The 22,689-nt window shown below is 47.6% G+C and overlaps 1 protein-coding gene across 1 annotated transcript in view; it reads right to left on the bottom strand.

Annotated features, from left to right (window-relative positions):
- LOC119432531 (uncharacterized) overlaps nucleotides 1-22,540 on the bottom strand; it is a 44,394-nt gene extending 21,854 nt beyond the window's left edge. The window contains exons 1-3 of the mRNA XM_049658279.1: nucleotides 22,524-22,540; nucleotides 16,201-16,327; nucleotides 10,437-10,634 (exon numbers count right to left, since the gene is read on the bottom strand). Coding sequence (XP_049514236.1) covers nucleotides 10,437-10,634; nucleotides 16,201-16,327; nucleotides 22,524-22,540 — 342 coding nt within the window. The remainder of the gene's footprint in view (nucleotides 1-10,436; nucleotides 10,635-16,200; nucleotides 16,328-22,523) is intronic.
- Nucleotides 22,541-22,689: the final 149 nt, after the last annotated feature.

Raw genomic sequence — 22,689 nt, 5'->3', positions numbered from 1 at the left:
GTTGACAATAAGAGAAACAAAATGGAGCTGGACAGGCCATGCAATGTGTGGGATGGATGACCGGTAGATTATTAGAGTTACAGAGTGGATACCAAGAGAAGGGAAGCGCAGTCGAGGACGGCAGAAAACTAGGTGGGCTGTTGAAGTTAGGAAATTCGCAGGTGCAAGTTGGAACCAGCTAGTCCAAGACAAGGGTAATTGGAGATCGCATTTTTCCTGCAGTGGACATAAATATTGGTACGAAACAGCCACCACAGTGTGGATACACTGAGGAGAAGGAAGACGACGTGTTCCCGCTTGATTTAGCGTCGTCATTTTGGCCTCCGTTAGCTACCGTGTAAATAAAGTGAAAAATAGCCTTGGGCATCAGCTACACGTAACATTATAGGCTGATGATGATGATTATGATGATGATGATGATGATTTGAGGTAAGTCGATTGTGGGCGGGGAGGTCGAAATAAATTGCCGACCGTAAGGCTATTGCAGCACAGATGGCATGGATGCCTGCGTTCGCCAACTCTTCGCGTATGACAGCTTGAATCAGATGTACTGCCGGGCGGGTCTCGTCGTATAACGTGCCTGGTTAACCGATGGAGACGCAGCCTCAATATTGCACCGGATGAGACGCTGCAAGTTTTCGGCTCCAGGCGGCTGGATGTCTTCACATGATGAGGTAGCGGCGGTATTAGGGAGCCAAACGAATTGTTGTGAGACACGACTGCTATTTGCGTCTTCAAAGCGTCGGCATTCTCTTATAATTTAGTCGATGGTCGAGCAGCCCTTGTATACTAGTAAGTTAAAGGTGTCGTCCGCGATGCCTTTAAGAATGTGGCTGACTTTGTCAGCTTTGGGCATCTTGTCGTCAACCAGTCAGCAGAGTGCCAATACATCTTGAATGTACACAACGTATGGTTCAGTAGTTGTTTGGACCCGGCACGAAAGTTCCTTCTTGGCGGCTCGCAGGCGCCCAACTGGCTTCCCAAATAATTTCTGCAGTTTTTGCTTGCAGGGGCGCGATCGGAAATCTTTGTTCGTAACGCGTTCTGTGCAGTTGCTATGACGTCACAAAGTGGCAGTATGCAAAATTTGTGAGAACGGGAGGGAGGAAGGAGCCAACTGGCAAGTCGTGAACCATGCAGCTAGTAGCCGGAGCCGCCGTTTGGATCCAATGCAGTCCACGAGACGTGCCATGCGAAGCCGGTCTCGTAGCGAGCGGATGACCGCTCGAACTTCACATCTCTCTTCGCGTTCTGCCCCTCGAGACGACCTGCTCGTAATCAAAATGATTGGCAGGACCGTGTCGTCAGTTTGATGTAACCAAAAACGAAAAAATCCCCGGACGTTTCTCCTCCGGGGAGAAGAGAAGTGCACCGCTTGCCGATTGGCTTTTCTCCCCTTCCGTTGTCCCATATTTTGAATACTGCCACTTTGTGACGTTCCAGCAACTCAACAGAACGCGAAACAAAGAAAGATCTCCAATCGCGCCCCAGGTGTCCCAAATGGTCAATTCCTCCTAGTGTATTTGAAACAAACGGTACTAACCTTGAGGTAGTAGATGATGTTGGCCAGCATTGTAGTCGGGTCACACTGGTTGTTCTTGCTGGCTCGTTTTATTAGATCAACCAGTCTTCGACGTGAATGTTGTCACTGCCCGAGAAGTTGCCAGGATCTCGGAGTTGGGCCAAGACAATACGTGCTGTGTTAGCCGAAGCCGAAGCAGCGGGCGTTTCAGTCGACATCGTCGAAAGGCCCACGAGATGTCCGCTGTTAAGTTCCGTGATAAGCTCCTGATGTACCTCGCAGCTCCACCAAGATGTTACGGGGAGATTTACGCAAAAAAAAAAAGGGTTCATTCACACTACGTACAAGGAGACTTAGTGGGGCAGCGACAACAAAGATGGCGGATGACAGACCTTACTCCTACCTACCCTTGTCTGCTCTACGCTTCAGCAAATTCTTCCTTATCCGCTGGACAACTGGCCCATAATAATATGTGCATTAGTGAAACTTCTGTTTCAACACATTTAGTGGATTTCACTGCGCACATGCCTGACAATCTGGAGGAACGTTTCTGTTTAACTTGCTGGACTCGATTATTTTAATAATTATTTAGTAATTACTAATTTAGCAATGGTTGTTTAGTAATTATTTAGCCAATTTTTATTACGTACGAGGCAATGTAGCCCAAAGATTGATCAGAAAAAGTAAATGTGACGGGTACTCGAGAACCCTCATTCGGCAACACATATTGTGAAATGCCCGAGGACGTCTGCTCAATCAAGGAAGTATACCGGAGAGGAATGCATTAGCCATCTGATGAACTCCAGACATTTATCCCAAACATGGTAGACTTGTTTACGTACAGCTTCAGCTTCGAAAAACTATAACCAAATAGCATACTGGAGTTTATTGCTGCTTTGAGAAGAAATCGACTCACTCCACTTGGTTGCGCACGACGTTCGAAAGCTATCACTAACAGCCTCATGAAGTTCTATGTATACAGGAGGCTGCATTTCCTCGCAAAAGCAGAGAACATGGCAAACGGAAACTAAAGTGTTTTGAAGCTTCGTCCCGTCACGTGGTTGCGCCTGCAGATTTGTTTTCTTCTGAGTATATTGTTACAAGCCATGCACCTATCCTGCGGACGAAATTGAAGTATCGTAGCAGACGAGAAAGAGGAAGAGCGTTATCCCGGCCCGCCGTCTTTGTTGTTGAGGAGCCACTTGCTGTCACTTGTAAATATTGCACATAAACCCCATTTCACATCCTCCCTAACAGCTTTGGTGGAGTGTGCGGGGTATATGCGAAGGACACCAGGGAACTTCGTAGCGGACATCTTGTGGGCCATGCGACCATGTCGACTGAGAAGCCTGCTGACTCGGCCTAGTCTTTATATGAGCGTGATTTAAATGCACAGCGCAGTGAACAAATTCACCGATCTTGTTTGCGCCCATGATATGTAGTTGCTTGTTCCTGGCTTTATATTTGATAGCACAATAAACTAGCCATATGCTACCGAATATGTTATACAAGGTGCTCACCGGGCATGTTTACCGGGCATTTTGGTAAAAGAGTGGAACAACATTGCATTTTTACGGTGAGTTTGATGGCGCATATCTCCCAACTGGTGTCATTCAGGAAATTCATTCCAAGTGGATACGCCTGACAAGCCACCGCCTACATTTCGTAAATTGCAATATGTGTCGTAAAGTAATTAACTAAGAATTAGTGAATTTTTGTTAATTAGTGGAATATGTGTTTCGATCTCTCGTGATACTAAAGTCTGCCTCATAGAATAACCCAGCTCAATGAGAAAAATTATGCTACCTGGCACAGGCGATTTCTCTGTGCTGCAACGAACGCACGTAGTGACAGTCCGCCAGAGAATCCACAGCAAAAATGGCCGAGAGCAGTCTTCAGAACACCACGGTCTTCATTAGCCTCCCCCAAGAAAAGTTTCGTATTCCCCGCTGGGCTGTGAGAAGGCTCAGAGTGTTGTACTCCCTCGCCCACGCTTCGTGCAGACCACGTGACATATGACGGTTGTATCACGGTTACGTGTGTGATAGAAGGTTCGCGCGCGAGCGCTCAGCGGAATGTTAAGCGTGTGATTTGCGTTTCTCCCGCGTCCCCGCGGCTCCCTGACGCTCACACAAGACCGAACGATGGCGCACAGTCTTGTTCACACGCTTGCATGGAGGAATGTCATGCTTATTTTCGGTCACGTGGTGCTTAAAAAGTCATCAATGCCTCATTTACATGCACGTCACGCTTAAACTTCCTGTTTAGCGCGAGATTAAGCGTGACATTTTTTACAGTGTACGGCGCGCGGCAACGATTTTATCGCCGTCGGATTTTATACCGAACCTCACCGTGGCGACGACGGCGACGGAAGAAATGCGCCTGGTGTGTCCATATAAATGAATAAAAACAACTTTAATACAGCAAGTTACACCTTTAAGGTATTTTAAGCAATCACGTGAGCACTGAATCAGATAATCAGGTATATGCATTTCTGCCTATGACACGTGAGAGCACTGGGATTTCTCGGTGAACGCAGCATCGTAGACGTAATCGATGGCCTTGCGCGCCGCCCGGACCAGGGTGAAGTTGCCGTACTTATTCGTAGCGGAACACTCGTTCGAAGTGTCGTCGAACTCGGCGTCGAACATGGCCAGGCCGTAAGGCATGGAGCCGATCATTTTCTGAGCCTTGCACATCTGGACAAAGGTGACGAGACAAGAACTGCGTGACCAGTTGATACAAACGTTGTTAATGAGCATATAAGCACTAAACGCAAACATTGCTGGTCGGGCTGTGTGTGAGCTGCTTGAAGAAAATTTCCGCAATCATTGTGTTTTTCTTAGCAGGCTTTGTAGTGCCGTAAAATTCGGTTACAACGAACTCTTTTAAAGCGTCCTATGCTATATTGGGCGTTTCACGTAACATAACCAAACTCTATATATAGCAACAATACTTTGGTTTGGGGCGAGTTAGCTCATCTTGATTGTTTTCATAAAAGAAGTCGCAGTTCAGCCCGAAACGTGAAGCATCAAGTGCGTTAGCAAACTAGTGGACAGCTATACGGAGCATAGCAGTTTTATCGGCCGTATAAACTTGTAAGCATAGGCACACTAAATAAATTAATAAGCATAGTGCCACGCGCGCACGAGCAAACATGAGCGCATATCACTTGATGACCGCGGGAACTCGCTGTCAAAACGCTATGGGGCTCTTGCATTGCCCAGGGGGCGCCGCAAAATTGGTGCTAAAAAGCGCCCTCAATCAGAAACTGGGTAGTACCAAGCTCGGTCGTCTGCTTCCGAAAGCACGTTTACAATATGGACCCGCCACTTTCGGTTGTGTTGTACCACGGCTTGCAGCGAATATCGGGCGCCGAAGATTTTACCATGGATGGCATGCTGCGTAAAGGCAAGAAATTATGCAACGCCGAATACGTGTACGCCGTTCAAGAAATAAGCGGCGAAGTTTTAGCGCGGTGTCAATCGCAAGTGAAGCGAGTCACGCACGTGCGAAGTTGAACTTCAGGTAAGGTTTGCACGCTGCTAGATTCAGGCGCACAAACGCGAGGAAATGCTTTCTATAAATGAATTCACAGCAGCGATAAGCAGACATGTGTACGGAACTGCTCGAGCGCACGACGGTACGCGCCGCGACGCCAGCGGTCTTTCGACATGCTGCGATACGGCGGGTCTCCTGCAATTTTTGTTGACTGCATGCCGCTAGATAATTAGTTATGCCTGCGCTGTAGTAGCGGCCATCTGTCTAGCAATTGATAAATAAGCTCGCAGTAACGTACGTACGTGCCAATCGCGCTGCAGCGCGCACTCGTGCACTGCTCGCTTGATGTAGCTTTTAATGACAGCGCTCGAACATAGATGTGCTGTAATCAATACTGCCTTGCTGTGCTGCCTCAACGTGCTGGCTTGAGGTCAAGGATGAGCACATTCAACTCTCTAACCTGTGGTGCTCGTAGTGGGGTAGTGAATTGTCACCGAATCAGCCCGACCATTTGTGGTCATTTGCACACACCTGGCCACTTCAACTCTTCGCACTGGTCGAATTGTTAATTGTCGCTGTGGCCGGGTCTCGAATCGTGAATCACCAGCCATGCCTGCTGCTATGTCGGTCTTCCATTTCGCTTACCCAGCGCGACGAACTGCAGTTAACCAGCGCGCCCGACGCTCCACTTCGTGAGGCCTTGAATGAAAACGGTAGCATCAGATGTTGGGATTCAGGCCTTCTTGTTCATGGCAGCCCACGACGCAGCAGTAACGACGGAGACGCTTTTTCGAGGGTGAGCTAGGTCTCTCCGGATCGGCGTCGCCGATGTCTTCTGCTTCCAGCATTACGGCACACGGAGAGTCCGTTTTCGTATAACTATTGGCTGCGGCCAGCTCGCAGCCTGGTCGCCATGGTCTGTGAGAAGTGACGAGCCTTTCGCACTCGAAACAGGGCAGAAAAAAGTGCGAATCGACGCAAAACGCGGGCTAGAAACGTGCTTCGCCACAGCCAGGGCTCAATACTATCCAAGCTGGTACTACCCAGATGACGTTTTTCGCCGCCACCAGGCGCCGCTACTATACCTCAACCTCCAGCGCAAGACGGCGATAGTGAGTAAGCGCGGCCGGAGCAGCGAGCGAATTAACCTTTGTGCCGCTGCTCGCATCAACGTGAACTAAGCCTCGAAAACACAGCGCAGGGAGCAAGGACTCTGCCCCCGCCACAGATGTCTTTCAAGATGGAGCCGCCCGGGCGGGAGCGCCCGGCCTAGTGGGCGGCCTGCCGTTGGAGCCTTGCGGCTCGGTGGGTGCGCGCTGTCGCTCGGGCGGCGTGGAGTAAAAATCCCGCCCCCCCTCCTCTCCCCAACTCCCTACCCTCCTTCCGGAGCGTTGCCTGCGACTGGAAGACGGCGCGCTTCCATCCAGCTTCCCGCTGTTACGTGCGCGAGATTGAGCCGCGATCGCCGACTCACCCTCGCACGCTTTCACTCGCACATAGAGGATACGGCGCGGCGGCGATTTTATCGCCCGTGGACTTTATATGGAACCTCACGGTGACGCCGACGGAAAAAATGCGCCTGGAGTGTCCATATAACTGCTATCGCAATAAAAACGCGCTCAGCATAAGGACGGAAGGAACACATAAAACCGTCTGAAAAAAAAAGCCAGTTCAGAGTTCAGCACTCGACATTATGTGTTTGCTCCTTTCGTCATGGTCTTTAGCGCGTTTTTATGAAAACTGTCTATAAATAGATTGCATGGCACACCTTATACGAATAAGACCAACGCTATGTTCTTCATCGTTTGGCTTCATTTACTTAGACCAGTTTTCAAAGGCTACGTGTTAGCCATTTAGTTACGCTCAAATATACAAAACTATTTAAAATTTGTCTGAGGGCATACCACGTATTGAAAAGTTATAGAGCGTGCTGAGATGTGCAGAATGAAAAGTCTCATGTTAGGTTACTATTAATGCAGACGGAACATCCCGGTTTATGTTTAGCTATGTTAGTAGTCATGATGGACGAAATTTGGCAGCGCATTAACCCGTGTAGCTGCGACGACACGCACATGCCACGGTAAAACAACCGCGTGTCTACGTCATTACTCTACTGCGTCGAAAAACTTTTTTTTCACTTGCAGCTTTTATAAATTAATGTCCAGATTTCGGTGGCGTCCGTGTACGCAAAAGTTGTAATCATAAGCAGTGGCTCGAGCGCCGTCTTCTTCCACAGTTGGCTCTTTGTGTTCCTCGGTTTGTGCTCGTGCCACTGCTCCCACATTCGTCGTCGTCGTCTGCTTCCACAGCTGGCTGTGTTGCCGCCTATAGTCGGATGCAACTTAAGTCTGCATTGAAGCCCCGCCCACGCCCTCGTAACCGCCAGCCACTGTTCCTCCGTGAGACTGCAAATAGTTCGTACTTTAAGCTTTCCCTGTTGCCAAATAAGGCTGTAACCACAAAAATAAAATTAGCGGGTAATTTTATACGTTCTCACTCGTTTGTTATAGTGGAACGCACAAGTACAAGTACAGCCGTATCAAGGACGGCTGCATCTTGAAAAGGTCGCATGACGACGATTTTGTTTCTTGCGTGATTGGCTGGTGGAGTAACACAACCCTGCGCGCTCCGTGTGCCTTTGTTGCGAACTACTGCATTTTTAAGTTGTATCCTACTGTAATCATTCCAGCGTAGAATAATTGCACTTCTCTCGTCGTAATGCAGAGGCCGCGTTTACGGCCTCTCCGGTAAGAGCCATTCATTGTCTTACGTAACCGACAGGGTTCATTTTGAAGCAATTTAATTTCGAAGAATCGCAAGCGGCAATGGGCGGGCGAATGCTGCTAACTACGCCGCCGAGCAAAATTGAGACATGGAACGCAAGCGACAACGGCGGACTCCGGGCATACCGCCAGTGACGTCGTTCTCTCCATTGCAGCCGTCGCACCATGGTTAGTTTATGTGCATTCAGGACAAGCTTCGCTGACCCCCAGTTTTTTTCGGCAGAAGGACTGCTTAGTTTAGCTGCATCCAGGACAAGCTTCGCTTACCCCCATTTTCCGGTATAAGAAGGGCTGGTTAGCCTTCTCTTTTTTCTTTTTTGTTTTGCAACAACGCGCCACCTCACCCGCCGTGGTTGCATAGGGCTGCTAAGCATGAGGTCTCGGGATCGAATACCGGCCACGGCTGCCGCATTTCGATGGGGGCGAAATGCGAAAGCACCCGTGTGCTTAGATTTATGCGCCCATTAAAGAACCCCAGGTGGCGTGGCTTATAATCAGATCGTGGTTTTGGCACGAAAAACCCCATCATTATTTTTTTTACGCTACACCTTGCCGTATTTTTATTTTCTCTAATAATAGACCAACGACGCGACAGCACTTGCACTGCAAAAGCACTGCGACCAATGATTAACAAAAAAAAAAAAAAGCACCCGGGACACTCGAGACAGCTAGAAGTAAACTGCCGCAGGAGAAACGATCTCATGTGTTTGCCTCCTCTCCCTTGGCCACTGGACTAACGATGGTTACACTCATCATGGTAACGCTGCCAATTCCACGCCTATACGGGGCAACCACCGCACAACGTAAGGTTCTTAAAGCGCAGGAATCACTGAGGCTAGCTTCTCCTCACAAAGGAACTTCTGGAGGGTGGAAAAAACCTGCTTTACGGAAAGCTACGCGTGCACGCGTGGGCACATCGCAAACACAACATGCATACACCTTGTCAGGCAGAAAAAAAAAAACAATGCAATAAAGCTGACCGTATAGGGTGATCAGTGACATCGAGGAACAAATATGTCGGCTGGAAAAAAAATGTAATCTTGGTTCGACCAGGCAAAGCTTCTTTAAACTGCATATTTTCTTTTTCCTTTTTTTTTTTGGTGATCAAACGAAATGGGTCAGTTACAATCAGACAAATGACACTTTTCTTACGTGAACTCACTCGAGCTCGGGAATTTTAGAAGGAGTTATCTGAGTAATGCGCGGAAAAAAAGAATGGGGAGAAAAATCAATCACTTTTGTTCACCTTAGCAAATATCGTATCCTCGCTATCGAACGTCACCGCAGAGCGAGGACTGAGTCGGAAGGAATGCATCGTCTCGTGCACCTCGTCCCGCCTGATGTGCGCCGAGTATTCCGCGTCGCTGCAGACCTGCGTGACACAAGCGAGAGGGAAGTGAGAGCTAAATTCAGCATCTCGCTCAATGTTCAGAGAGGAATATAGTACGTTTTTGCACCCGAGCGGGAGCGCTGAGCGCCCTCAGCCATCGTATCTACCTCAGACGCGAAGCCCACTCGGAGTTCTAACAACTTTTGAAGCCGGTTCTTTTTACTAACGGGTTGAATTATGGACGTGAACATAGCATCTTTCGCTTAAATACCCCGGTTAGATGCTGGAGGCGGCATCTCTGTGTATGAATAAAGTAACCCTCTCCTCATGATTCTGGCGATAAAAAAAATATCTTTTTATAGGCCAAAAGATATTGAGGACTATCTAACATCGCCTTGAACGTTGGCTTGTTGGTGCTGCATCGCCTATTTTTGTGTCAACTCACAGTAATCGAGAGGGACTTGATGGTTGGCTTTTGTCGTCTGCGAAGACAACGGTAGGAAGTTTCACAAAAGCTGGCAGCAGCAATGCGTCTAAAACACTTTCACACAGTTCAGCATACCTTGGACCTAAAATCGAAGTTGGTTATTTTACCTGATTGTAGCTGAGCTAATCCTGAAAAAGAATAAAATCGATGTACCCATTTGGATGCAAGAGGACCGAAGAGGGTAAGGTACAACCCATCAAACTCAGAACAGTGCTCATTAGGCGTTATATGACCTACAACTGCGCAACGTTTCGCAAACAATTCATGCTTGCTCGGATATGGCGCCCCCACGCTCGACACATAGGGCCCAAAAATGGCGTGATGAGACTCGGGCAGCAAGACAAAGGATATTCGACCCATTTGACCATGGCGGAATGCGTCAGTCTCCATAGGGAGCGCAAGCGAATAAAATTTAGGCAAATGCGGGAGCCCAAACCTACGAGTGTGGCGGGCTCGAGTCCTGGTCACCACTAGCACGGGGGATGCACCTTTACCTTAGTGCCCAGACACCCTTTGCAAAACAAACGGATCCACTGGCACAATTTAAAATTAGACCGTAAGACGGCGACTAGGATTAACATAAGTTAGGCATGTAAGCTTTCACATCCGTGAATAAATGTAATTACCGTGTTTGGTTACGTCCCTTATGTTCCTTATAGTGCTCAAGCAGTATCTGCAGCACTCAGAAGGCGTTTTGCGTACCTCACGGTGGCTGCGTCACTGAAACAGGCTACCCGACTTGTTGTTTCAAACGCATGGAAGCATGCAATCGCTGTTTCGTAACTCTGCCGAAAAAAAAAAAAAACATTGTACCGAGGCGAAGCTGTCGATCTCCCGCGCGTAGTCGGAGTCATCGTACGCCTTGCAACGGGAGCCAGGCTCGAAGCTCTTGGCGTTGTCACCCAGGCCTACCGGGACGTAACGTCGAGCCGCTGCCGACATGGAGACGCAGAAGTGCGACTCGGACGACAAAGGCTTCAGCTTCTTCTCCAAGTAGTTCAGGGTGTCCACCTGTTCGGACACGAGCACGTACACCGTGATTAGGGGCAATACAGAGCAACATCGCACCAATCCTCGGCATCACAAAGGCCCCTGATGCAAAAAACCATTCAAGCACCGATCGTATTCCCCGTTTAAAATCCAGGTTAGTGAACGAGAAAAATAAGGTGATCCGAGAAGTTCGATTTCTGTTAGTTACAACCACAAAGTTAGTTTTTAGTAACTGCCAGCTATGGTAGTAACTTAACAAAATTATGAAGAGCCAACGCTCATATTGAAATCAATGTCAAGCAGAGCTTTCGTGAAGCGGTTAGTTAAATGTTATGCAGCTGATAATCTTCTGCACAGCCTTTTACAGCATCACGGCTGCCAGGAAAGATGGCAATGCGCGGAGACCCCGACCATAGGACCCATGACCGGGCATTCCACTGTTACCGGGATCGACCTAGCTTGCTAGAAGCACCGTGTAAAGTGGGCCAGCCCTGAATATAGCGCAATGGTCAATTACACCATCTCCAGGATCAGTCCACTTTAGTCGGCCAGATACTCACCGAGTAGACGCGCCAAACTTTGGCGAACGAAGGCATAGCAAGCATGGTCATTAAATAAATATTTTGCGCTTGATGGCGCTATTTAGGGCTGTTAGATTTCGGATGAAAGCCGATTTTACACGATTTTTACACTCCGAACGAGATTCGAGAGCATCCGGTTAAACTCGATTTCTCCCCGAATTCCAAATCCACATCCCAACATATTTTGATCTCTCAGCTGAAATAAGTTAACAGATCGGACAGGTCTCGGATGGAGACCGACATGTTGCGCACGCAGATGATAATGTATATTAGCAGATGTGTAAAACATCGATGACCAGCTTTCCTTGAATAAAATGTTTCATGTCCTAGAAGTTATCAATGCTCTTTACTGTCCTTATTGCTTCTTAATTTCTAAACAAACGCCAAAGTTCCAAGTATTTGCAAGAAAACGCTATGTCCCACCGATTACCAGCTTGAAACAGATCTCTAGTTCTAACGCGTTGGCGTTAAGGAGCTCGTGATACATTCCGATAAAACAAACTGAAAGAAAACAACAACAAATATAATGTATTACTTAGTACAGTTCTAAGCTTAACCCGAAAGAAAATCAATTTTGGAATGGTTCCAAAAGAAACTTGATTTCTCCCGGCTATCAACTTGAGAAGCAGCATCCAATTTTTACCCTTCAAATTAAGAAAAAAATTCATAAAACACGAGCACGAACAGGCCTACCGGTATATCTGTGGCAGTGATGATATTTAGGAACCATTTGCTGCTTGACTGCGTAATTGCGTAGAGAACCGAGCCAGGTGCCAGCATATTTGCATTGGTATAGTACAAATGAGGTTACATATAAGCCGATCCTGCATAACTAAGTTATTAGGCAAGCAGCAGCAGCAACGCCCAGCGTGGCAGCAGCAGCAGTCACTAAGGTTCGGGAGAATAGGCAAATAAAACTGCGCTTTAGAAAGTTTCTAGCCCCTCGGATCCTCTTAACCTTCTCTGTCATTGTATAGGGAAGGCCTCGACTTTGGCAGCGCTGATGTCACGAGGTAGCATACCTTGACTTAGGCAGCGCAAAATACCATAGACGGAGCGCAGTTTCAAGCTACTGCGCTGTGTCTGTGTTTTCTTGTCATCCGTATATGTTATTTCGTGCTGTCTAAGTCAAGGATGCATTGCCAACTCACCCAGCAAACCAACCTTCTGAGGTATACAGCATACACGGACTCGACAGCCAGTTGTCTGCTCCTGAATTCACGTACTACACTCCCTGGCCTATTACGCCTGGCCTGGCGCACGCGTGATGCCGAACTTGTCGGTTCGTACCCCACCGGTGACAAGTTGTCTTTTCATCCACTTGCATTTCGTTCTTCCTTGCTATCTCTACAGTTCAGTTGCACATAACAATTTGCCTTGTGCTTTCGCTAGCTTCATTCTCTGCTTTCCTCTAATGGTTGTAACTGTCAGCAAACGGTCATTTCTCATTATCGCTTCCACGGCGAGTAAATTGGACGAAAGCTTTGTATAATTATTGGAGAGTTTAGAAGCAGCGTCCCGAAGCAGTTTTGCGTATACCAGAAGCCCCTACTGGTTCGCATGCTTTTAGCGTTCTTTAGTGCGCTCTTGCGTTCTTTTTTACGCCTGGCCGATCATCATGATGGCCATTCTCATGCGCCTAATTTACGGTGATAGCAATTACATGGACACGAGAGGCAGATTTCTGCCATTGGCGTCGCCATCGCCACGAGATTCATTGTATATTCCAAGGGCGATAAAATGGGCTCCACACACTGTATGCTGCATGTGCGAGTGAAAGCGTGCGAGGGTGAGCCGGCAATCGCGGCTCAATCTCTCACATGCAAGGGAGGGTAGAGGAAAGGAAACGCGCTGTCTTCCAGTCGCGCGCAACGCTCCGGAGGGGGGGTAGGGAGTGGGGGGGGGGGGGGGGGCGCTGTACTCTGGGCGTCCCGAGCGGTGGCTCCGAGCACCCGTCTGCAAGGCTCCGGGAGGAGGGTAGGGAGAAGTGAGGGCGTGTTCTACGCCACTCGCCCCCGTTCGGGACGCTGATTCTCATAGCCAACTTCGGCGAGGCCAGCGTCCTCCCTACGTTGTGTTTTCGCGGCTTAGTTCGCGTCGATTCGAGCGGCGGCACGAAGGTCCACTCGCTAATTCGCTCACAGCTCCAACCGCGCTTACTCACTCCAGCATTATGACACCGAGTTTCCGCGGTCATTGAGTGCGATGCCTTCATGTTTGCTTGTGCGCGCGTGACACCATGCTTGTCAATTTAGTTAGCATGTCTATGTTTACAAGTTTGCACGGCCGATAAAACTATCCTTCCTTCATATAGCTGTCTAATAATTTGCTATTGCAATCAATGCTTCGCCTATCCGGCTAAACAGCGAGTTCTTTCGTTCCAACGCTATTTGCGTGGTCCATAATTTATTCTCTAGCTTCTTTGTTAACCTCAAAGTTTCTACCAAATATTTTTGCGCCGGTAAAATACAATGAGTGTACGCTTTTCTTTTTGACGACAGTAGTTAGCACTCAGTCATGATTTGGTAATGTGTACCGTATGCTCTGCAACCCATCTTTATTCTTCTCTAAATTTCGTTCGCATGATCAGGGTCCCATGTGAGTAATTGACCTAATTAACGTACTCCTGCACAGACTATACAGGCTGACTGGCGGTCCTGAATTATTCTTCCCTTGCCGGGCTATTGAATAATATCTTTGTCTTCTTCATATTAATGTTCAACCACACACTTACACTGTCTCGGTTAAGGTCCTGAATCACTTGTAGCAATCCATCTCCAGTGTTGCTGGACAGGACAATGTCATCCGAAGCCAAAGATTGTTGAGATATTCGCCATTATCCTCACTCCTAAACCGTCTCAGTCCAATAGCTTGAATACTTCTAAGCATGCAGTGAAAAAGCATTCGAGAGATTGTGTCGCCTTGCATGACCCCTTCCTTCATAGGTATATTTGCAATTTTTTTGTGCAGAATTAAAGTAGCTGTAAGTCTTTGTAGATATTTCCCAAAATATTGACGTACGCCTCCTGTACTCTTTTATTGCACAATGCCTCTATGGCTGCTGGTATCTCTACTGAATCAAATGCCTTTTCATAATTTATGAAATCCGTATAGAGAGGTTGACTGTATGCCTCTGATTTCTCAATTACTTGATTGATGACATAGATGTGATCCATTGTAGAATATTCCTTCCTGAAGCCAGCCTGTTCTCTTAATCAAATTAGGTGAAGTGTAGCCCTGACTGCATTGGAAATTATCTTGGTGAATATTTTATACAATACTGAAAGCAAGCTAATGGACCTACATTTCTTCAATTCTTTAAAATCTCCCTTCTTATGGATTAGTATATTGTTGGAATTCTTCCAGCTCTGAGTACACCTGAAGTCGTGAGGCATTGCATATAAAGAGCCGGAAGCTTTTGAAGCATGATATCTCCTCCATCTTCAATTAAATCAGCTGTGATACCATCTTATCCTCCCACTTTTTCCAGGGTCATACTTTACAAGGTCCATCTAGCTTCCTCTCTTGTTATAGAAGGAGCCTCTGTGTCCGTTTCATCACTACTTCGAATGAACGTAGCGTACGTTCTCTGGGTACTGTACCGGCCAGTATAGAATAATTCTGCTGCATTTATTATGTCATGGAGATTGCTGATGACATGACCTTACTTATCTTTCAGTGTATACATCTTGCCTTGTCCCACGCCAAGTTTTTTTATTGATTTCATTCTGCAGCCAATTTTATTGCTTCCTCATTCATTCTCACGTTATATTTTCGAATATCCCTTACTTTAATCTTGATAATTTTTGACAGCTCAGCGAATTCTATCTGATCTCTTGAGTAGGACACTTTCATGCTTTGTCGTTTCTTTATTAGGTCTTTTGTTACTTGGGAGAGCTTACCTACTGGTGGCCTTGGCGCCTTACCTTCCACTTTAATTGGTGCTTGTGAAATCTGCCTAGTTACGGTTTCACTCATTACCTCTCTGTTATCTTCATCGTTTTGTTGTAAAGCTAAAGATTTTTTCGCGAGCACCAGCCTGAATTAGTCTGCTTTTACCCTTATTGCTTTTTGGTTGGCCAGTTCGTTCTTCACTAATTTTCCTTTTTCTCTCTTCAAATTGAGAGAAATCCTAGACATCACAAACCTATGGTCTCTTCTCTTTACCATATCGAACACTTCTACATTCTACATTGTGTTGGGATCGGCAGAGAATATAAAATCTATTTCATTTCGTGCTTCTCTATAAGGGCTATTCCAGGTCAACTTCCCGTTACCGCGCTTCCTGAAGAAAGTATTCATTAATCGGAGCCTATTGATTTCCGCGAATTCTGTAACAGTTCCCTTCTAGTGTTCTTAGGATCGATACCGTAGTGGCCAATTGCTTGTTCCCCAGTCTGCTTTTCCCCAACTTTTACACTGAAGTCACCCTTGATTACAGTATACTGAGTTTGCACCTTTCACGTCAATAATTCAACATCTTCATAAAGCTGTTGTATTTCATCATCGTGACTGGACGTTGGGGCGTAGGCTTGTACAACCTTCATTCTATACCTCCTATTCAGCTTTATTACGACGACTGCTACCCTCTCACTAATGCTGTAGAATTGATCAATGTTGTCCGCTATGTCCTTGTGGACTAGAAATCCTGCTCCGAATTCTCTCCTATCTGGCAGACCTCTGTAGCAGAGGACGTGGCCGGTAGTCAGTGCTGTATAACCCTCCCCAGTTCTTCTAACCTCACTGAGGGCAATAATTTCGCAGGGAATGGGTGATAATGCCTCAAAGAGGCATGCTAAGCAAGCTTCACTCGAGAGGGTCCGCTCGTTAAACTTTGCCACTTTCACTTTCCAGTGGGGGCCTGTCCGGATATTCTCAGCACACTCTTCCACGTCACAAGTCTGACCGATACGTCTCAAGTCTGACGCCTGGCCGATAACGCTCCCTAACTATGCGCCACCTATCTCGAAAACTCCCTAATAGCCGCGTTTACCTAATGCGCTCACCATGCTGGGCTGATAGTCGGCCAACGTGCGGCCCCACACGCTGGATCCGGTGACGGTGCACGAAGGGTCGGCGTCATCCCTGCCTGATAGGTGGGTGCGCAGTACGACCAGGTCAATCTTCTGCCGGCTGGTCAAGAGGGCGAGAAAGATATGACGTGCACATATGAGAATAAGCATTGGACAACGGCCGTTGGAATACAAGCTGAGCCACCTTAACGATACTGTTGAGCGTTGTGCAAAATAGCAAAAGTGTTCTCAGCTACTCGAGAAGTCGTATGTGATAAAGTCAGGCTTTAGGTTTAGCTGCACGTTTTTTTTCGAGCCTCAGCACTGCCCATGTTAACTGTTTCGTTACCGCTGGAATTGTGCTCATTTTCGGTCTTTTATGATTTAACATTTTATTTTAAATGGATCGTCTACCAGCGTTCTATCACTAACTTCCAAAGAAACAACTTAAACCCCAGAACTTCGTCAAAATTGAGCACCGCTTGTTTCACCATGACAATGGAGAAGCGCTGTTTCCTGGCTAAGTAAGTTCCTATCACGGTATACACACATCCACCCCAACACACACTCAACCTTACGCAAACTCTGTTGCTCAAGTATATCAAGAATAAGTGAACAGAATCAATTCACTGAAGAACGGGTGACGAGTACACCGATGCACGTAAATTTTCCCGGTTCGACGTTGTGTGACGGTCCACAGAGTAAGCGAGTTACTAGCGATAATGCGTCTTTGCTGCAAGCTATCACAAAGTACAGAACATCTACGTTCCAAGCCTTAATTCTGCGCGGCAAGAAAATTCAGATAGCGACAGCACAGAAGGTCCTTACTGAGTCAGAAACATAACAAGCCGTTGCTTTAAAGTGTTGGCAACTATAAAATGAAGAGCAAGATACACTATAATACCGACTTAATTCAGAAGGCGAACAGTTTGAACGTCTTAGGAATACATTTCTAGCTCCGTTTGTATTACTTACACCGCATACACTGCTCGCAACGTTTCGACAAGGCGTAATGAGCTCGAAAGCGCTTGCATGCCCTCTAAAGCTGCGTACAAAGCTTCCTGTCATCCACCCAGTCACTGTCGACGATGTCCGCCAAAACAGACGTTTGCTCAGCCGCACCCGCGTCATGTACATTGAGTGTAAAGGCGGAAGCAACGGAAGCAGCTGTGGGAACCAATGGACACATCGCCAGGTGATCAAAACTGATGGTCACCATCGGATCGCCATCAAAAGGGTCTAAGAACAAACAGATCTATAATGCAATATCTACCACCGCTTTGAACGCTCGCACAGTCCGCAGCGTCCAAAGTGTACAGTGCTGATTCTGACTGTACGGTATGCTGTTATTATTAACAAAAAAAACTTCTATTCGTGAGATGTAGCCTCGTACAACAAACGATACAGTCTCGCAATGTACCTACATATATGAGTTCGTACGCTCGTCGAAGTAAACAACACAACTTATTCTGCAGCAGACTGACACCCACGTTGTTAGGATCACCATATGTTTCGTAAGTAGTCATTGCTGCTAAACCACAGCTTAGAACTGCAGTGAGAATGATGCAGTGTGGTCACATACGTGCAACAAATTTTAAAAAATACACAGCTGATCTCCGAGGCTGATCGCAGGCTCAAACGCCAACAAAAATTTAAATCACTTTAGTACGTCTCACAAAACCGTTTCCCTATTAGAAGACGTCACGGGATACTAAATAGACTGTGCTAGCACAAAACGAACCACGAGAAACTGCCGCTGAGCGTGTAACTGGTATACAACACGGAAATCTCGCTCAATCCAGCACGGCGGCACCCATGAATAAGTTGAGGACCGCGCAAGAAGCGATGGAACGAAAGAAGCTGCAGTTTCGCCCGAAAGGGGAAGCATCGATTGCGACAGCGAAGTAGTGGACAACTGTACGAAGTAAAGGTAGTAGTTTTATCGGCCATATAAACTTGTATACAATGGCATACTAACTAAATTAACAAGCATGGTTTCACGCGCGCAAAAGCAAACATCAACACATCTATCTCTCTCGATGACCACAGAAATTCGCTGTCAATACGCGGGAGTAAGCGCGGCAGCAGCAGCGAGCGAATTGACCTTCGTGCCGCCGCTCGCATCAACGCGAATAAGGCCTCGAAAACACAGCCTATAGGGAGAATCTGCCTCCGAATAAAACGGCTATCAAGATACAGCGTCCCGAGCGGATACGCGCTGAGTAAAACGCCCTCCCCCTCCCTGCCCTCCCCCAGGAGTCTTGTAGGTGGGCGCGCGTAGCCGCTCGGGCCGCCAGCGTAGAAACCCTCTCCGGAGCGTTGTGCGCTAAAGCCCCTATATATAAAAAGTAGCGCCATCCACTTCCCTCCTCCTCCGTTCCACTATCGCGCTCGGCGCGACCAGCGCGATCGAGGGGTGATATCGACAGTGGCGCCGCCTGCGTCGGGCCTGCCGTGGCAGACGACAGCTAACGCCCTACCAGAGGAAATCCGAGGAAAACTTCGATCGCGCCCTGCGGAGACGTTTTTGAGGCGCGATTTTGCTTCGTCAGTCAGTAACTGGTCTTAATAATGCCGTTTTGGAAGTAGCAACGCGACGATGCGAGACGGCGCAAATATCAAGTGTGCAGCAAGCGTTTGCGCACGCCGGATGGTAAACAAAAAAAGCCTTTTGCCCTCGCCTTGTCGGTTGTGGCAACTTAAGGCGCAGCAGCATGCCATCACAACGAAGTTCTTGTCCCTAACACGTTTGATCCGTTTGTGCGTACAGCCCTTTCGTCGCACAGGCCCGAAAATGGCAGTCGGAGCGCGCTGGAAAGAAAAAAATATACAAAAGCGCGACGCGAACTTCCACGTGACACGGATTGGCAAATGGGGGAGCGGAGGAGGCTGGGGCGACAGGAGGCGGCTAAGAGAGGGCGAGGAGGAAGCGCCGGGGTGAGCGCGGTGGCGGCAAGATCTAAGAATGGCGCTACTTTTATAAATATAGGGGCTTTATTGTGCGCGACTGGAAGACGTGCGCTTGCTTTCCGCTCCCTCAGCGTCGCCGTCGCCACGAGGTTCCGTACAAAGACCACGGGCGATGAAACCTTCGCGGCACGCCGTTTGTTGTATGTGCGAGTGAAAGCGTCCGAGTGGGACCCAGCGATCGCCGCTCAATCTCGCCCACGGAAGAGAGGGAAGATGCCAGGAAACGCGCCGTCTTCCGTCGTGGGAAAGGCCATGAGGGGATAGGATGGAGGGGGGGGGGGGGGACGCGGCGTTGTTCACTGACAGCAACTGTGCGTTTTGCGACTGCGCGCGTGGGGAACCGCCGATCGCGGTCAAATCTTGCTCGCGCACGCAGGAAGGCAGTGCGGAAGGGAGGGGGGGGGGGGGGGGGCGTTTGACTCCGCCACCAACTGTGTACTTTCACGGCCGCGTGCGGTCGGCGGCGCCTTGAAAGAATTCTGCAGGCGGCTCATACCTGTATGCGTGCGGTGTTTCCGCCGCTCAGATTAGAGCACTGCACGGGCCCGGGCCGGCCCGAAAGCCCGGGCCGGGCCGGGCCGTCCGAAGCGTTTGTCGGCGGGCTCGGGTCGGGCCCGGGCTTAAAGCCGCGGGCTCGGGCTTGAGGCCGCGGGCCCGGCCGGGCTCGGGCTTGAAGCCACGGGCCCGGGCCAGACTCGGGCCCGCTCATTGAAGGGCCTAAGTAGGCCTTCGAGAACACGCGACCGTTATGCATTGCATGGTTCAATGCATTCAGTGCTAAGCTGAAGTGACACGTGCAAGGTGACTGTCAGCATCATCATCAGCCTATATTTATGTCCACTGCAGGTCGAAGGCATCTCCCTGCGATCTCCAATTAACCCTGTCCTGCGCTAGCTGATTCCAATTTGCGCCTGCGAATTTCCTAACTTCATCACCCCACCTAGTTTTCTGCCGTCCTGGACTGCGCTTCCCTTCTCTTGGTATCCATTGTGTAGCTCTAATGGTCCATCGGTTATCAATCTTACGCATTACATGGCCTGCTCAGCTCCATTTTTTTCCGCTTAATGTCAACTAGAATATCGGTTATCCCCGTTTGTTCTCAGATCCACACCGCTCTCTTGACTGTATATCTTATCAGATGACTATATCTTATCAAAGAAAATAGTAAAACAGATGAAGTTCTCATTTTTAACAGCGGAGCTGTTTCAGCCGGGCCTAATGTGTCCGCTGAATCCAAAAATGTGGGCCGATCCTGGCAGCAGTGCAGAACGGGTCCAAGCGCAATGGCACATACACCTGTGAACTAGCGAAGCTGAGCCTGGATAAGTCTAGCTAAGAATGGTGGGGACTAATTGTCTATCGACAGGCAATTGATAGCCAATCAATAGCTAGTCGATAATCGATCAATAATCAATAAATTCCCGAAAATGCTGGGGATGACTTGGTAGTACTTAGCCTAGCCCAAATACGTGGCCAATACCTTACGATAGCCAATCGACAGCCAATCAATAGCTAATCAATAATGGATCAATAATCAATAAATTCGGATAACTTTGTAGCGCTTAGCCTATCCCAAATACGTGGCCAATATCTTGTAATAGACAATAAATAGCCAATCAATAGCTAATCGATAATCAATCAATAATAAATAAATTCCGGAAATGCTGGGAATCACTTGGTAGTACTTAGTCTAGCCCAAAAGCCAGCACTAGCTAGGTGCCCATCATCTCCGCTGTCACTTTAGCATTGCGCCGCCAGTGAAAGCTACGGAAATTTTTTTTTCTTTTCCGCAAAAATGAACATTGTTACCGCGTAAGGAAAAATAAATTATACAAAGAACCACTCCTCAAACCATTTCCATGTTACCGCTTTTGCGATCGCACTATTACCTGTGTCGATACTATGGCATTATTTTAGCGCTAAGGCCAGTTACTTTTGTGCTTCAATGCATAAAACAGCGTTTTCCTCAAAAAGTGAACTGGAACACCCATGCGTTTCGTCGGACACTTTGAAAATTAATGTCTCGAAACTGGTTCAGTCCTGAGAATTCGTTCCAAGTGGATACGCCTTGTGAACTCAGCGGCTATAATTCGTAGATTGAAAGATGTACCGTAAAATAATGAATTAAAAAGTTAATTCGCGTAATTATGGTAAATGTTCAATTAGGTGTTTTGACCATACACTAGGCCATCCATGTCAGAATTACCTTGGAACTACACAAAACAATTAGCCACCTTAGAGCGTCGTCGCATTAATGCGAACACAAGAAATACTGAGATATGGTCAGTTCCATACTTCATAACACTCTATAAGCATCAGTCGTTAATACATTACCTACCATTCACTTTGAACAGATACAAAAATGGCGGTAATTTCAGTAAGAAAGAACTGAGCTGACACTTTGGTCGCTGGTAATGTATCATTATTCTGCCTTTGTGTGTGGTTCTGAGTATATAATGTAAATCCTGTTTCGTTTTCTTAGGAAATGTTGATCTTGTAAAATTCAGTCTCATGCTATGTTGTATAGGTGGTGTTGCGTTGTTTTGTATAGCTAGTATTGTTATTGTAGTGTTGTCTAAATGCATTCTGTTAAAACTTTTTCCAATTCTGTTAACTCGCCGTGACGCAAATATTCTTTGTCTTTCTGTTCGTAGCTATTTCGTCTATGAGGAATTCCAGCGACAGCTGGAAGTATATGTGAATTATTGTGCATGTGTGCACACTGTTTGCTGTACTGGTCTTTGAGGTCACGTCAAGCTACATATGTAGCTTTTAGTCCAAAATGACCGTCCAGCATGTAAAATGGACAATAAATTGATTTGATTGATTTCGTCAGACACTTTGAAAATTATCTCGAAACTGGTTTAGTCCTGAGAATTCGTTCCAAGTGAATACGCCTTGCGAACTCGGCGGCTATAATTCGCTGATTGAAAATATGTGCCATGAAATAATAATTAAAACGTTCATTAGCGTAATTATGTTATTCTTCAATTCGGCGTTTTGATTTCTCGTGGAAGTAATGGCCGCCTCATCGAATAGTTTAGATCAAAGATTATAACTGTGCTATCTGCCACAGGCAACCTTTAAAAATTTGGTTCAATGAAACGCCCTGTATGTTTGCATGCTAAATTACATCACAGAACCATATCGTACAAATCAAGGTAAGTGCATGCGCACCACCAGAAGAATAGTAGCACAGGCAATGGGCCGGATTACTGGTGTTCCCGTGGGAGAAACAAAGATTTCGGCCTTTTATTGCTCATATACTGCAGCTGATCAAACCTCGAGGAGGTGAGACTGACAGATACGGTACAATCTGTAAGTAAAAAAAGAGATTTTTTTCTTACAGGCCGGGCCTGGTCATGCTCACGCGGGCCCTAACTAAGCTTAGTAATGAACGCCCGGGCCCGGGCCGGGCCCGGGCTCAGTAACACGGGCCCGGGTCGGGCCTAGGCCGGGCCCGGGCTGGTCTCGGTCATGTACGCCCGGGCCCGGGCCGGGCTCGGGCCGAAA

Source organism: Dermacentor silvarum, chromosome 11 (genome assembly GCF_013339745.2).
Source record: "Dermacentor silvarum isolate Dsil-2018 chromosome 11, BIME_Dsil_1.4, whole genome shotgun sequence".
In the NCBI taxonomy this organism is placed as follows: domain Eukaryota; kingdom Metazoa; phylum Arthropoda; class Arachnida; order Ixodida; family Ixodidae; genus Dermacentor; species Dermacentor silvarum.
This window is presented reverse-complemented; position numbering and strand designations above follow the sequence as displayed.